The sequence below is a fragment of the Glycine max genome, chromosome 18, assembly GCF_000004515.6.
Source record: "Glycine max cultivar Williams 82 chromosome 18, Glycine_max_v4.0, whole genome shotgun sequence".
Taxonomy (NCBI): domain Eukaryota; kingdom Viridiplantae; phylum Streptophyta; class Magnoliopsida; order Fabales; family Fabaceae; genus Glycine; species Glycine max.
In genome coordinates this window covers 5,607,925-5,624,692 of record NC_038254.2, presented here as the reverse complement: position 1 = coordinate 5,624,692, position 16,768 = coordinate 5,607,925, and the positions used below count along the sequence as shown (strand labels likewise).

Below are 16,768 nucleotides of genomic sequence, written 5' to 3'. Positions count from 1 at the left end.
TTGCATCGTAGCTTTTTCTTTTCCCATAGAAACCCAAAATTGTCTCAGTAAAACTATAATCCCGGATTTTTTAACCGTTGGATTGTTGTGAAATTTTAATATGTGGTTTGCGATTCAATTTGGAACATCTTCACCGTCGGGATTTGCAAAATAATATCTGTGGAGGGAGAAATACTCATCGCACCTAGACAGTTGAATGAAGGCTTCAATCCCTTCTCCTTCTCTCTAACGCTTGAAAATCCTATCAGAGCAATCAGAGGAAAAACTTGAAGAATCTCACGAAACCATTAGAGATTCCGCTATCGCTGTCACAATACACACGCGAGCCCGCTTAGAGGTAAGATATGAGTTTATTGCAATTGGGGTTAGAATGAACATGTGTAGGGATCTTTAGAGGATTAAATTGGTTTTATTTTGGGATGTTTATTGAATTTTTCCTTTATGATTATAAATACAATATTGATGTCCTGATATGAATTGTGAGCTATAAACTATGCAATCACACAATTGTAAGACCCTTTAAAGGCGACGAGTATTGTGATGAGATCCACTGTGGGAAGCCGACGAGTTTAATCACAAGCGCGACGAGTTAAAATGGTTTTGAAAACAATTGAGTAGTTATTACATAGTTCATAGGTAAAATGTATATGATTTATGAGGTGTGATAACATGCTATTTTGGGATTATACCATTATGATTGAGACCGAATATATGTGATAAATTGAGTATGTATTAACTCGTAATATATATCAGCATTGAGATGTTGTGTGCATTGAGTTGTGAGCTATGAATTGTACAATCGCATGACTATAAGACCCTTTAAAGGCGACAAGTTAATATTAGGACCCTTTAAGGGCGATGAGTTAATGTTAAGACCCTTTAAGGGCGACGAGTTAATGTATGACGAATATTGTGATGAGAACCACTGTGGGGACCCGACGGGTTTAATCACAAGCGCGACAAGATAAAACTATTTTGAGAACAATTGAGGAGTCGCGTATTTTGTACAGTTCATAGATAGAGTCTGTGTACTAAAATGTTTTCTGGGTTGGACCTGAATCAGGAGGGAGGGACCCTAACGGACTCTTTGGAGTGTAGACTTTGATGGTAAATACACTCGGTTTGAGTGCTCCTTTAAGCCTGTGCCAATCTCACATGGTTGAAGCATTCTCGTAAAATAGTGTGACCCTGACTAGTCTCTCTATGATTTTACCTAGTGAGAGTGATCTGACTTACTAGTGTGTGGTTTGTCTTGTCATGTACTCCTAGGCATTCGACGAGGTTTTTCACTGATATGGTACCACATTGCATTTAGGATTGAGTCTTAGTGTATATGTTGCATAATGCTTGTGTATTGATCGATATTAATTGACTTGGTGATATTGTGTTTTGGTCCTTGAGTACGTGAATGTTGTGAAAATGAATGAGACGTGTTGTGTTGTGATGTGATGTTGGGCGACAAAGTGGTGAAATGACGTGAGCTATGTTTAAGTAAGTTTTATTTTGTTTATATGATATTTATACCTACATGTTGTCTTGATTCTCTCCATTAGTTAGGAATGTGATAACTCACTTCTCGTGTATTGTTTGTGTTTGGATTCTGTGATGATCTCGAACTTTGTGTTCGTGGGAGCAGATGACTAGGTAAATTGCTTTAAAGAACCTTGTGCTAAAGAACGTTGAGACACAATGCTTTGATAGGATGTGACATTGAGACATCAGTTTTGTTTAATTACATGATGTTTTGTGTAAAAAAAATGTTTCTGACAAGTTTATCTTGTAAAAATGAAGTGAATGTGAGAGCCTTTTACCCTTTTGAAAGGATTTTATTTAAATGTGTTTTAAGAACTTTTAATTAATTATGATTTCTTATTTATTTTATTAATAGTACATATATGTGTGGGATAGATGGCGTCACACTCTTCGGATCCTAGAAATTGGTGGGCTAACTTTGGTGCCAAGACTTATTTCCTTCAATCTTCGGCTTTCAAGTTGCTTGGACAACCGACTTCTTCCTCTTGTTGTGAGCGAAATTGGAGTACTTACTCTTTCATTCACTCACTTAGAAGGAATAGGTTGAATCCAAGTGGTACCAAAAATTTGGTTTACATTCACAACAACTTCCATCTCTTATAAAAAAATTTCGATCAATATGAGAATGAGAAGACCAAAATGTGGGATATTGGTGGTGATGCATTTGATTTAATGGAGGATGTGAAATTTTTAGAGTTTGCAGAACTCTCACTCGATGAGTCAAAATTAGAAAACGAGTTAATTACCGAAAATGTTGATAATGCTTGATATTTTATTTGTTGTTTTAGACATTGAACTAACTTGCTTGTAGTACATTTTAATATTAATTTTGCACTTTGAACCTTAATGCTTTATTTTGGTAGACTATTGGATTATCTTTAATTTTATAATATGCTACTTATTTCTCATGTTTTTTAATTTTTTAGTTTTTTAAATAATAAAAAATATTAAAAAAAATTATTGTTTTCTAGCCATACCCGTATCTTGAGATTTTTAGATTTACCATTTTTCGTCCCAGTCCCCATACCTGTATATATCTCCGTTTCCGTTTTGATGCATCCTAGAATAAAACTATCAAGCAAGGAAACAACATTGAAGCTTTTGTCATTTTGTATCTTAGTTGAAAGTGATTGGATTTTGGAGTCTATTTTTCTCTCTCACACTACAATACTGTGTTTATGAGGATTATCTATAAAGATAATTAAGTGCACTAATTTTCATAATATTGGAACATATTGGTCATAATAATGGATTAATTGTTAGATATTTGGGTGCATTGTTTGACTTTTTTTATGAGATAGCTTTATTTTAAAGGAATAAAAAAAGCATGATGCATTTAATAAAAATAAATGACATAAGTGTATTTAAATGGTGAAAAGTTACCGTAAATGAATTTATTAGAAGTATAAAAAACTACTACTATATATACAGTTTGTTAACAAGCTCTTTTTTTTTTTTTTGTATGAGATAGCTTTAAAGGAATAAAAAAATATGATGCATTTGATAAAAATAAATGATATAAGTGTATTTAAATGGTGAAACGCTACACTATATGATGCATTTATTAGAAGTAAAAAAAAAAAAACTACAGATAGAGTTTGTTACCAAGCTCTTTTTTTTATGAGATAGTTTTGAAGGAATAAAAATAAATTTAAAGGAATAGAAATAAATGACATAAGTGTATTTAATTTGGGGGAAACCTACACTACATGGTGCATTTATTAGAAGTATAAAAAAATTACTCCTTCCGTCTCAATATAAGTATTGTCTTATATTGTTTTATATGGACTAAGAAAAGTTAATAAATAGATAAAAAAAATTATAAAACTGATCTTAATATTAATTACATTGAAAAATTAAAGTAATATTTATTAATGTATTAGTGAAAAAATCAATTAATATTACATAAAAAATTAAATACAATATTTATTTTGGGATAATTTTTTTAAATATGAAACTTATTTTAAAATAGAGAAAATATTATATATAGAGTTTATTACCAAGCTTTAGAGTGTAAACACTAACAAAAAATGTGTTTTTGTATTTTGCATATAATAGTTTTCTGATGATAATAAATTATTTTAATGTTAACTTATAACTATATTTATATTTAATACTATTTGCAAAAATATTTCAAGTGTCTTCGTCACTAAATTTATTGATTCCTCTGTATCATATGCTATCTTTGACTTGTTCACATATTATATTAAAGAATAATGTTAGGAAACACTCTCTATACTATTTTTAACAATTAAAATTTATTAAAAACTTTAAAATAGAGGAGAGATTTAAAAAAAATGCAGGACTTACAAAAAAATTATTATTTTTTAATAAATTTCAATCAATATAAAAACGTGTTTCCAAAATAGTGTATTTAAGAGTATGCTCATTATTTCTCTATATTAAATTATTATTTAAAATAATTAGTTAAATGAAATCATATGGATATTATATTTAAAGAGGATCGCTAAATGCACACACTTTCAGTATGAATGTATTAGCATCTTTCACCATAGAATTTGGACATAAAAATCATAGTTTTAAAGATCGGCCTGCTGATTCATCTGGTCATGGCGCGGGTCACTCGGTCAGTGGTTGAATTGGTAGGTTATTAATTGATTTATAGGACACAGTCTATAATAAAAAAATATATAAATTTTATACTTCTCTTAAAATATTTAAAAATAACATCACAAATTAATATAATGCTATAATATAAATGATTAGATACCAAAATGTTAAAACATCATTGTACAAGTTCAAACAAAAAAGTAACAAAAATCACAAACATATATAAATAGCTAAATAAGTTCAAGTTCAACATATGTTCCTCCTGCCCAATATTTAATATAATATCTAATTGTATTTACTATTGTCCAATATTTTTGTGCTATGATAAGTTCTCAAATCAATTCATATTTTTTCAGTACAACATTTAATTCAACAATGATAATTATCCTACTCACAATAAATTAGACAAACTAAAATATCAACTAACCCCTTATATGAAAAGAAATTTAGCTTATAATTACAAGCAAAATTGTCTCCCATTGAACAAAACAACACTCAACTAGTTCACAATAATAAGAACCAACAAAAGCACAAAGAATAACTTCCTCCTTTTATGAAACCCTACAACCATCACAAAAATAGCCACCCATGTTCCAAAAATCTTTCTTCTGTCACATTGAAATTCACAAGTCTTAAAAAATACAAACAAAATATAGAGAACACAAGTTAAAAAAAAATGATTATAACTAGACAAAAAAAAGATAAGTGATCTAATCTGAGTCGACGAGTCACCAGTTTGATTGCAAACTCACTCTTGATAAAAAACATACCTAATCTAATGTAAGATCCAACTCAGTCCAGCCACCAAGTCGCGGTTCGATCCGTCGGACTGACTAGGTCTGTCGGAATCTTAAAACTTTGATAAAAAACTAATGAAGTTTGATTTGTTTTAGTAAATTTAACTCAAGGATATTATAGTATTTTACTATTCAATTTAAAAAATCATTTATCTCTCTTCTTTAACTAGCATTAAATTTTTATATACTCTTCTTGTGACTCATAAACATTAAATTTTCAATCTCTCTCCTCTCTCATAACCAATTAATGTATTATGACATTTTTTTATCACGAAAGTAAAGGTATATTTTAATTATATTATTTTTTTATAATTTCAGAAACATATTTAGCAAAAATAAATCAAATTAATATGAAAAGATTGATTTTTATATAATACACGATAAACATACAATTTGAGTATAAAGAAATGATAAAGTAATTTTTTTAATGATTACCTTTTTTTAAAAAAAAAGTAGTTAAAAATAATTGTTTCATTAAGATTACAAAGAGTTAATTTTTTAAAGAAAAAATTGTGGCTCAAAGAGAGAAATAATTTGGTTGAATTTTAAAAAAAAATCATAATTTACTATAATTGTTTTTAAAAATAATTGTTTTTTCAAATTCATTTAAGTATAACAGCTATTATTATTATTATTTAGATTACTACAATATAGTTACATTAAAACTTACTAACACAAAAGAGTTTATTGATTTTTTTTTCCAAATATTTATGGTGTTAGTTGGTAATACACTCATTGAAAAAAGAATATGTGTGCATTATCAATTCTCATATTTAAAATATAAGTTTTTATATTATTAAATAATATTTCTTTTTTTAATATATACATTATTACCAAATTCAAGAATTCTTTATTGTTATACATTATCTCCAACTTATTCATGTATTATATGATTAATTAAGTTTTTAATCTTTCAACTTTTTTCAAATTTTAAATTTTAGTTTCTCATAAGAATTTGATAATTTTTAGTCTCTGGTTAATCTTTGGTTGACATTTTTAATCTTTGACGTTAAACTAAACTTGTTAAGTGCTTGCATGTTAAATGAAAATCCACGTTAGCACGACACATGACAACCATATGATATGGATGCCATATGACGCCACCTAGAGGTGTTATGTGGTATCACACGAAAGTGTCACATGACATCTTTATTGGTGTGTTGTATCATGTGGAATCATGTGACACAAAGTTTTCTTTAACATTTTTAGTCACTAAAAAATTTTAAAATTCATTTTTTAGTTCTTATAACATTTTCATCTTTCAATCTTACTCCTTGCAAAATTTCCTTTCATTTATTTTAATCCTTGAAAAATTTAAATTCTAATTTTTAGTCTTAATTAATTTGTTTCATATTTAGTTATTTTTAGAATATTTAATTTCTTCTTTATTTGCACTCATATCACCAATATCATCATACAATATCATTCAAATAATTATTAGGAAATAATGATAAAGGTTGAAGTGAAACCATGTGGCCCAAACACTAAACCGACCTACTTGGGTTCCCTCAAAATACTTTCAGCACACCTAACTCCAAATTCACTTAAACCAAAGCCTACATTGGCAAATTTTTTTTTTTGAAACATTAACACTATTTTTATTAGAAAATATTCACTAATTGATTATGGTTAAATTTGGGCCCAAAAATTCTAAATAGCAACAAATTAAATACATTTATTTTTACCAAGTGACCTTTTAGTTTAGGTGGACAAGAATTTAAATTTTAAAGTGGATGAAGAAGAGATTCTAAAAAAATTGATTACAGAAGAATTGGCTATTTTCATACATTTAGTTCTCAATCGTACCTCAAATAGAATGTTTTCAAAAGAAAACCACTATGAAAAAACAAACTCAAATTTCTAGGAAATGCAATAAATATTTACAGAAGTTTCTCTTTTTTAAAAGTTAACCTTTAGTTGGGCACGTGGGATAGATTTAAGAAAACTTCATCAGAAACAGTAAAATTGTTCTTGACAAATTTATTTTCAATTTAATAACAACCAACCACACAACAGTGGTGATCAATAACTGATTGTTCATTTTGAACACAATCAATCAATTATCTGGTTAATTGTTCTCGAACTGAAAATACTCTTGTACGTTGTTTCTTAAACTTTATATTGAATATACTATATATATACCATATTTACGGCTGGTATAATGAAAGAATCAGTAACATTTCAAATGTTTGTAGTTATCTCCCACAGCTACTCTGCTTGTGAGGGAAGGCCTTATTGGGAAAACCTCTCACACACAACAATTACTCACATGCTCAAAGAATTTTAGATGGAACATTCTATAGAGTGGAAAACACCACTGTATTTTTTATTTGTCTATACATGTAGAGCTAAACTGTAATAAATAAATTTCAAATACTAATAAAATCCTAATCTTAAATGAATTTGTTTATTCTAAGGCCATCTCTAATGAAAGATGCTTGATGAGTTTCTTAGAATAAAAAATGATTTTTTATTTTTTTTTCTTGGAGAAAGTCTAGTTAGCACTATAGGTTTCTTAAGTTTAGACCTGAGTTACCCATCTCTAAAATTTCTTAAGAATAAAAAAAAATTCAGGTCAAAATTAATTTAATATGCTCTAAGATACTCAAAGTGAGTATCTTAAATTTTGGCCATTGGAGATGACCTAAAATAAATTAAAACAAATTGATAATATATTTAAATCTAAACACTATCCTAACTAGTAGTCTATTTGAAACAGAAATAACAAATTCCTAAAAAATAATTCTTGAATTTCCATCCACTACATTTATTTAGAAATTTGATTTGTTCTCCCAACACATTGGTGCAAACTTTTGTAACATGCGTTCTTCTGATTTTTCTGAATCCAGTGATGGTACTTTACATTATCTTTTGGCTCTATCAGACCTGTTCTCCCTATATCAATAATTTACTTTGAATAAATACAATATTTTAAACCTAAAAAGTCCCCTCATGACCAAATTTCATAAACATATAGTTAGCGCATATCTATCAATGTGCATGTTGCTTAACCTTCAGCTTACTTTAACATATATGAAAGAAATGCAGTCTACCACTACGAATTGAAGCTCCAGCTATGCTGCAGAAGAGTCCTGATAACTCAAATTCTAGTGCATTATATTATTTAAGTCATGCATTAATTTGGTATCTATGACATTATTTTTCTCCACATATATGGGACATGTACCTACATCAGAAACTTACACACAGAAATGGATGACTTATGCGAATAGCTATCTTATTTAGTTATTGGTGACAAATGATGCTAACAGTCCAGAGACTGTCTGTAATCAACAGGAGCCTAATTAACCAAAAAAGTTAGTAATAAAACTTTCTTATTCTAGTATAAGAGTGCACATTATTTTATAAGGTGGTTGAAGGTGCCTCCAATATGGCAGGTATATATATATATGGTGCTCTTGTAAGGAAAGTTTATAATAAAAGTTAAGGACTGTATTATAGGTATATAAAGCTATATATGTATTATGGACAAATGTGCTAAGCTCTGGAATAACATTCTTAATATGCTTATTTTTGGGATAATTTTGCTTAAAAGTAATGTGGAATTAACTAGAAAATAACTTATCTAGATGAATATCATTGTGAAAAATAAGTTAAGATATATAGTTGAAATGATAAAAGACTAGTATAGGAAGTAAAATAAATAAATGATTTATATCCTTACGAATAGAATACTTGTCAATATATATATATATATATATATATATATATATATATATATATATATTCATATTTCGTGCTTAAGAATTAATTTATATATTATGAATAGATATATAAAAAAATGCTTGAGAAAGTGTACTATATAATGTTTGGTTATACGTCTCCAACGCAGGTAAGCATGCATCTTATTAATTAGATTCATGTTCACAGTATACATAATTTTTATATAATAATAATAATAAGATTTGAACTTAGGATATTGTTATCCAAAATTTCATGACACTAGACCGATCGATTTTAGTAAATTTAGTATATACAACTATTTCTAACTTCTTTTCATATTAATTACTATTTGGGTACAAATTGATGTCCTGCACACGAAACCAAACACGTACTGTGCCTATGCTCAATAGAGACTTATTGAATACTATGGTCTGTAGACTCCTGTCTTTTGCTCAAAGACTCAACCAACAGCAACATGTTGTGCATGACATCAGATACAGCAAAGGGCTAAAATTTGTGCCAACATTTTGTCGAAAAACAGCCCATGTGTTCTTCACCAGAACCAATCCACTATATTAATAGCCTCTAATTAATCCCTATATCCATGTTACCTTTGCAATTTAAAACTAAACTCTAACTAGTTGTTCCTAGTAGCTAGTAACTATTGCTAGGAACTAACTGATTATTAAATTTGGATATTAATATCCTATGTTGTTTAATATACACTAGTTATTTTCAAGAAAGAAAAAAATATGAAATTATTAATGATGCATAAATATGAGGTGAAATTCCACAACTCAAAAATTAAAAATGGGGTGTCAATTCATTCATGTAATGGACTCGTAATCCATTATATTGGTAAAAAATTTCCAATATTTATTCCTTATATGCACAATAATGATCTTTAGCATAAGTGTTTTATTTTAGTTATTTTTCTTCTTCCCTCTGTGTAAGAGTAGTTTTAACTTCACATAACTACAAAAAGAAAGTAGGGTACATATCAGGATTCTCTCCAACGAGAGAGAATTAATGGGTAAGTGGTCACACACTTTTTCTGTGTCCATACTCCATACCATTATCAGGAAATTCAAAATATCAACATTTATTTTTTCTATTTTTAATATTAAAAAAATGGAGACACTGACAACATGTGTTGAATCCCACCAAAGCATATATCCTTAATTAGTTCTGAACCTGTGATCTTTGTTTCATCCAAAGTTGCAAGAATATATCATTAGTTAGGTCCTGACACCTAGGTCATTAATTAACAATTAGCCTTGAGAGGACTGGAAGCATAGTGGTAATTTTTTGGGTGAATACCCATACTGAACCCTGAAAAAAAATATTGGGACTTTTAATCTTTAAAAGAATTAGCTAACCAATCCTTCAAGATTATAAGTATAAGACATTTTAATTTAATACTATAAAAACTTAATTATTTTGATACTATAACTTAAAGTATCATTTTAATTTATAGCACCGAAATAATTAAAAGGACTATTTGATATTTTTCCTTTAAGAACTAAACTAGGTTGAATATATATATTTTTTGGAAAAGTATTTATTCTAAATTATTAAAGAAGTCAAAAGAGATCAACATATGACATATGACAAGAAAAACAAAAAAAAATAATTGTTACAACTAATAGAATTACTTATGGTCCTGATTTTTTTTATTTGTTTTTACATTATGGACAATAGGGGAAGTTCTTGCCTCTCTAAATTTTTTAAATGATAAAAAAATAGAAGTTAAATATAATTAATAAAAAAGAATAGAATAAAAAAAAATAATATAAAAGTAATGAGAAGTTAATGTAAATTAAAAAAAATAAAAATTTAAGAAATAATTTAAAAGTAAAATTCTCCAATAAAAGTGAAGAATAATTTAGTGGGTGATTATCTAATTTTGATTAATGGGTCAGTTTTAATTTACGTAATTAAAGAAGATTAATTATTACTACTTTAATATTATTAAGAGTAAGAATAAAATGGTTTAAAAAATATGAAGACCAAAAACAGTTAAACAAAATGCATGCTTTTTTTGTTGTTAACCGTGAATGAGAAAGGATGGAAATGAGGTAGAAAAATCCGAACTTCCGCCTTTTGGTATCTTTTTAAAAGGAGAGGATGGAAAGAAGAGAAAAATCTAATAAAAAGACAAAAAAATATTTATTGTTGCATATCTTTCTATTTTATGAGAGATGTTTATATTATTTTAATATACGTTATTTTTACTTTTTATAAATTAAATAAGAAAAAGTTTAACTTTTTTTTATCAAATAATCTAAAAATTATAATACTGTTCTCATTTTCTTTTCTCTCTTTCTTTCATTTTGATTCCTTTCCTGAATCAAACATAACAAAACATACACTTGGTATCCCAACCGAGCACTTTGTGTGGTTGAAATAAAAGTGACATTGCTGTAACGTGATTCATGGCAGAGCTTGATGCAGACATGAATTACTATGTTAGTTATAACGTCATCTCACAACCTGTCTTTGTACTGTTAAAACGACAATGTCAAAAAGGATTGGGTTATGTATGGCTTTCCTTTGTAATTTTGCTTTTAAACTATGCTAACATTCTGATTCCGAACACCATCGAATAAGGAGAAAAAAAATTTGATTTCCAGTTTAATAAAGTCTAAAGAGCAAGATATACTTTAAAGAGTAAAAATCTCACCAATAATTGTTACTTTGAAACGGTTGAAACTTCAATTTTATAATTTATTATACATATATATTATCATAATTTTAACTATTAATTATTCAACTAATAGTTATTATTCTGTACTTTTCTCTTTAAAATTCATTCAATAGTTGGTTAAGCCATCGTAAGAGGATTCTTGACGCGTGCAATTCTGACAAAGCACATAAAAGCTTATAGAAGTCAACTAATTGATGATCTGGGTATTGAAAAGTAGATTCAATTCTAACATAGCATGCTTTGAAAAGTAAGTGCATTTCTAGCATAATTTATGAAAGCTTATACATGTCACCTAATTGATTTGAGTAGGTAACATATTCTAAATTACATATTACATAGGAAATAGTATTTAAGAGTGAAATAGGTAAATGTAGCATCAAAAACTTTAGTTGGACTGGGTCCAAGAATCTTTGTGGAGCTGGGAATCAGTCTGGTAGTACACAATGTCGCCAGAGTCGCTAACGAAGTGATCCTGACTTATGCTGTGGAGCAAGTACTTTATTAGATGAAGTGGCAATGGCCCAGATTTCTGAGGCTCACGATAATACTTTCCTAGCACTGCCTTTGCTGCTTTAGTCTATTGTGGGACAACAAAAAGAATAAGAAAATGAAAAAAGAAAGGAACAATTCAGGACCATAGAAGGATTATTGATTGTAGAATAGGAGAAATTATTATATGTAAGGTGGGAGATCATCACATGTTTGTGGTCTTGACCAATTTTCAATTGACATATAATCCACTTTTTCAATTTAGAAGAAAGAATTAAGAAAGTTTGATCATGTGTTATGTGAAAATTGACTTAGATCACATAGGCAGACATACAATAATTTCTTGTGAAATAGAGAATTAATACCGCTTCGATTAAATGATAATGTGGAATTTGAGGGAAAAGGTGATGGATAACATGGGTGCCAATGTCATGGTGAATGTTGTTGATCCAACCATAGTCGCGATCTACTGTTGTAAGACCACCCCTTAGATAACTCCATTCCTGTGAAATTACATATAGACAGAGTAACATGGAGTAAGTTTCTATCTTCTTTTGAAGGATGGCAAAACTGCACATAAATATGTTTTATGTTGAAACTACCATAATTCATAAATAATATATTTACTACAAATGGGGTTCTCTTTTCTGAAGTAACCAAATGACAAATTGGGCTATAAAGTAGGTGAAAATAAAATAGTGGACGGTTTGGACTTGTGAGGACAATTTGGTCATGAATTTGACTTTAAAACAAGTACAAGCGTAGATCTAACAATTTGCTTGGTATTTGCTTAATTTCGAAAACTATTTTGAAAAAAAAATTCTCTTAAAATGTTAATGAAACAAATTGTGTTAAATGGGATACCTGGCCACGGTACCAAGGCAGTTTCTGCTTGTAACCATGATGATGCAAGTACGTGACGAAATCCAGCCACATGACGAAGATCTACACATGTTCAAGTTCAAATAAGTGAACAAAATATTGGACTTGGACATGTGTTAACCCCATTAATTATAGGGCATTACTTCGGTGTAGGTTGCAAATAACCCACACTGGTGTGCGATGTATAAAGAAAGTGTGAGAGTGAGATTACCAAATAGGGAACCCCATAGAGCTTGAGCATAAAAAGTGGACCCATTGTGAGGGAAAGATAGAGAAGCACAGAAAGCATGATGCCCCAACACAGAGTTGAAGTTAGCACATCTCTTCTCTCACCAGGAGAGAACAAGTTGCTGTAAGGGTTGAAATGAGAGCCTTCTTTTCCAGGGCTTCTGCTCCACTGAAATATATGGTTCATATCACAAAGAGAGAGTGAGATGCTAGACCCAATAAAGTCCTTTCCTTTCAATTTCAAGAATTCAAAATTTTAGAAATATAAAAATTGAGGTACTATATAGTAAAATAATGCTGTCATTCTGGAAAAAGAGGGTCTCACCAAATAAAAGGGGTATGCAAAGATGGGGAAAGGAAGAGTGAATCTCATCATTCTTGTCATGTTGTCTAGATTCTTGTAAACTTTCTCTGTAAGCTGACATAAAGGCATAAAGACACATAATCATGAACCACTTCATGAAATTCACATCTCTCTAGATACCCCCTTTTCTTCTATTGGAACACAACCAAATCTAACCACTGATTAAAATTAAGAAGAAAGAAAAAATGTGGAAATTAATCAAGCAAACTCATAGTAATACCGGAACCCATGATTCATCCTTCTCAACATGGCCATGGTTCTGATGGTGAGTCCTGTGGCTAATTCTCCTGCAAAAAATCCATGAGTTGTAAAAATGGTTAGGTTGTTAAATCAGACCAAAGATTTTTTAACAAACATAAAAAAAAATTTAAGGACAAAGTGAACATGAAAAGTTGCTAAAAGGAACCGACCATCCATGGTATGGTACAAGAATTGAAGAGTGCAAGATGTGGCCCACAATGCTGTTCAACAAAGGACTGTTTGAAAAACTTCCATGACCACTGTTCCATGCATCAATCAAATTAGAACTCACCATGACAGAACATATGAACGAACAATCATGCATAACCAAGTGAAATGAAATGACTAAAGCATCACTGAGAAAAAGGCACAACAACATAACATAACATAACATAACAATTTGTAATAATAATTAGTTACCAATCATGTCCAAGAACAAAAAGTGCCCAAAACATTGTGCCTTGTGCAGGCCAATAGAGTGGCCAGAAGAACCAGCTATTGAAGCCGATTGCTGCAGCTACCAATGCAGTCACTACCAACACATCCCTCAGAACATAACTCAGAGATCTCAATGTGTTCTTCTCCCAGCAATGTTTTGGAATTGCTGCTCTGATATTTGCAATCTTGAAGGGTGGTGGAGCACTTGGATCAAAATAAGCTTGATCTTCTTTCCCTGCACCATTACCAACATGTTGTAGAGGCTGTGCTTGAACCATTTTTGCTCAAATGTTTCTTTCTCTGTTACAATGCTGCTTTGGAGAGGGGTGATAGCTATATATAAGATGAGTGTAGAGCAGATGGTGGTGAATTCTCTCAGAAGGACACATGGGGTCACATTTATGTAACAGCATAAAGTAACAGTAATCATATTAATAGTAACGGCATAATACTTTTTATTAATTAATTTACCTTTATACCCTTTACTTGTATTGCATTGCTTTCGTAACTTTGAGAATGAAAAACTCCTAAATACAAGATACATCATTCATACATGTCACCTCAATGCCTTGGTTATATCAGGACGAGTAGGACTAACACGTTACATGAGCAAAATATTTCACTGATTTTGTGAAAATATCGTGGCTGACCAGATTTATTTGGTTGAATATCGCTTTTTATATTTTTTTTATTCACATTTGAAATCATGTTTAAGAATTTCGAATCTAGTAACACTCAAAGTCTTTAATAAAAGACTAAAATTACAATGAAAGTTTTATAAGAACTAAAATAAAAAAATAATATATATTTTAGTATCAAAAATATACTTTTTTTGGTCTTAAATACAAACAATAAAAGTTTTTTTTATATTTTTTTTTATCTCAAATATAAATAAATCTCAACTATCTATATTTTATTTAATAAGATTCTTTTTAAAATATTCTTCATTAAAAAGACTTTTTTATGTTTGATATCAAATTTCAATAAAATAAAAGATAATTTAGGAATATGTTTATTTTTCAATTAAAAATTATGTAATTTAATGAAATTAACGAATTTTTTTAATAAATATGAAGAATGTTTTTTTATAATCAAGAAAAGAAGAAAGAATTTTAATTTTGACAAAATAATTCCTTAAGTTCTTTTACATTAGTTCATTTTCTATACCTGGAAATCTTGAATTTTTTTTATTACTAATTGATAACTTGGACTTATGATTTTTGTATTCTGATGAATAACATAAATATATACCAATGCAGATTATTTTATGACTTCTGGAATAAGAGTTTTGTTATTAAATTAGTTTTATAATATTTATTATATTTTCAAAGATTTATTTACTACATTCTAAAAAAAAAAATTATTCAAATTTAAATAACTTTAAACTAGATTTAGTCAAGTCATATCCAATTATAGTTAATTGAATGATAAAATAAGAAAATAAATTATATTGATTCGAACATTTTTTCTCTTTACTAAAAAAACATTTTTTGTCTTTGAAACTGACCAATCTAATATCACGACAGCTCGACTTCCTGTATCGTTTCCCTGAAGTTGAATGCTAGTACTGTCCACATAGTATTACTATTATATTGAACAAACTTAGCATTTCACAAGTACGGTTAATTTCTTGTTGAAATACCTATCTTTTCTTTTTTGTTGTTGAACTTTAACTGATTAATTATTCCTTCCTAACGCATACATGTTACTTTTTCCTCACATCATATTATTTTATGACTTTTTTTTGCAACTTTACCTCATTTCTGCTTCTGTTTCATGTTTTTTAACAAGTAAAATAAATGAACTTCGTAATTTTTTTTTAGTATCACAATAAATGAGCACATGTATCTTTATACCAAATTCAGTTATATTTGACTTCTAAGCCAGCTTATTCAAGTTTTTAGATACTTAATTATTAATTTAGTCTTTAAATTATTTTAAAAAATTTAATTTGATTTCTAAATTTTTAAAAGATTTTATTTGATTTCTAAATTCTTAAAAATATATTAATTTAATTATTTTCATAACATTAAATCATAATTTGTGGTGGTTTAAATTATGAATAGTAACGATTAAAAAACCATCACTATATTTATTTTTATTTTAAAATTAAAAATACAAGAAAAGTAAACAAAAGTTTTTTCCTTCTCCCCTGCTACCTCCGTCAGCACCCACCATAACTTCCAGAAACCCAAACCCAAACCCAACCCCAACAACAACATATCTAGGTGTTGGGATCACGAGGAAACAATGATGCTCAACATTTAAAAGGTATGGGTTATGGTGTGTTCTCATATGAAGTTGATTCAAACTTGGTGGTGGAGGAATGGCTTGTGTTGTCATGGACATACATGGAACTCACTTGAGCCAATATTGAAAGCAAATTCGAAGTGTAAGTGGGGGAGAAAGAGAAACGAGGGGGTGTTGGGAGAGGAGGGAGTGTGCGACGCAAAGGTTGTGGTCTTGTCGTGCGAGTCTGAAGTGAGAGAACACTGCGCGATAAGCGGCGCGCGACATCAACGGGGTGGCGACGCCTGTAAAACTTAAGGGTTCCCTAGATTAACAATTATAGGAAACTAATAGGATTTTGAAATATATGATTCTCACAAATAATAGATAAATAGTACATATCTTTCTCCATAGTGAGACTTCTCTCCGGTGCACTTTGATTCCTTGAAAGAGGAGAGAAACAAGATTTCGCTTCCTTGACTATTCTTTCTGTCTCTCTACGTTCGTGATAGCTAGGAGTTAAAGAGAATACTTTTCTCTCAGGAAGAAGATTTTTCTCACGTTAGTGGGTATTAACCCCTTTATAACCACTATTCTTATCAAGTA

General features: G+C 29.4%; 1 protein-coding gene across 1 annotated transcript; it reads right to left on the bottom strand.

The window, feature by feature from the left end:
• Positions 1-11,469: 11,469 nt before the first annotated feature.
• Positions 11,470-14,305, bottom strand: FAD3C (microsomal omega-3 fatty acid desaturase). The gene is made up of 8 exons (NM_001250014.2): positions 13,916-14,305; positions 13,666-13,755; positions 13,476-13,542; positions 13,217-13,309; positions 12,875-13,060; positions 12,646-12,726; positions 12,147-12,284; positions 11,470-11,869 (listed from the first exon to the last, which is right to left on the bottom strand). The coding sequence occupies exons 1-8, from the start codon at positions 14,209-14,211 to the stop codon at positions 11,678-11,680; spliced, it is 1,143 nt and encodes a 380-aa protein (NP_001236943.1). The 5' UTR covers positions 14,212-14,305; the 3' UTR covers positions 11,470-11,677.
• Between the last annotated feature and the right edge of the window lie 2,463 nt (positions 14,306-16,768).

Bases quoted from the DNA above. Each gene is read 5' to 3' on its own strand.
- FAD3C (NM_001250014.2), bottom strand. From the start codon at position 14,211: ATGGTTCAAGCACAGCCTCTACAACATGTTGGTAATGGTGCAGGGAAA. The intron at 13,061-13,216 runs GTGAGACCCTCT...CATATATTTCAG, and splicing joins TTGCATACCCCTTTTATTTG to TGGAGCAGAAGCCCTGGAAA. The intron at 11,870-12,146 runs GTATTAATTCTC...GTCCCACAATAG, and splicing joins ATTATCATTTAATCGAAGCG to ACTAAAGCAGCAAAGGCAGT.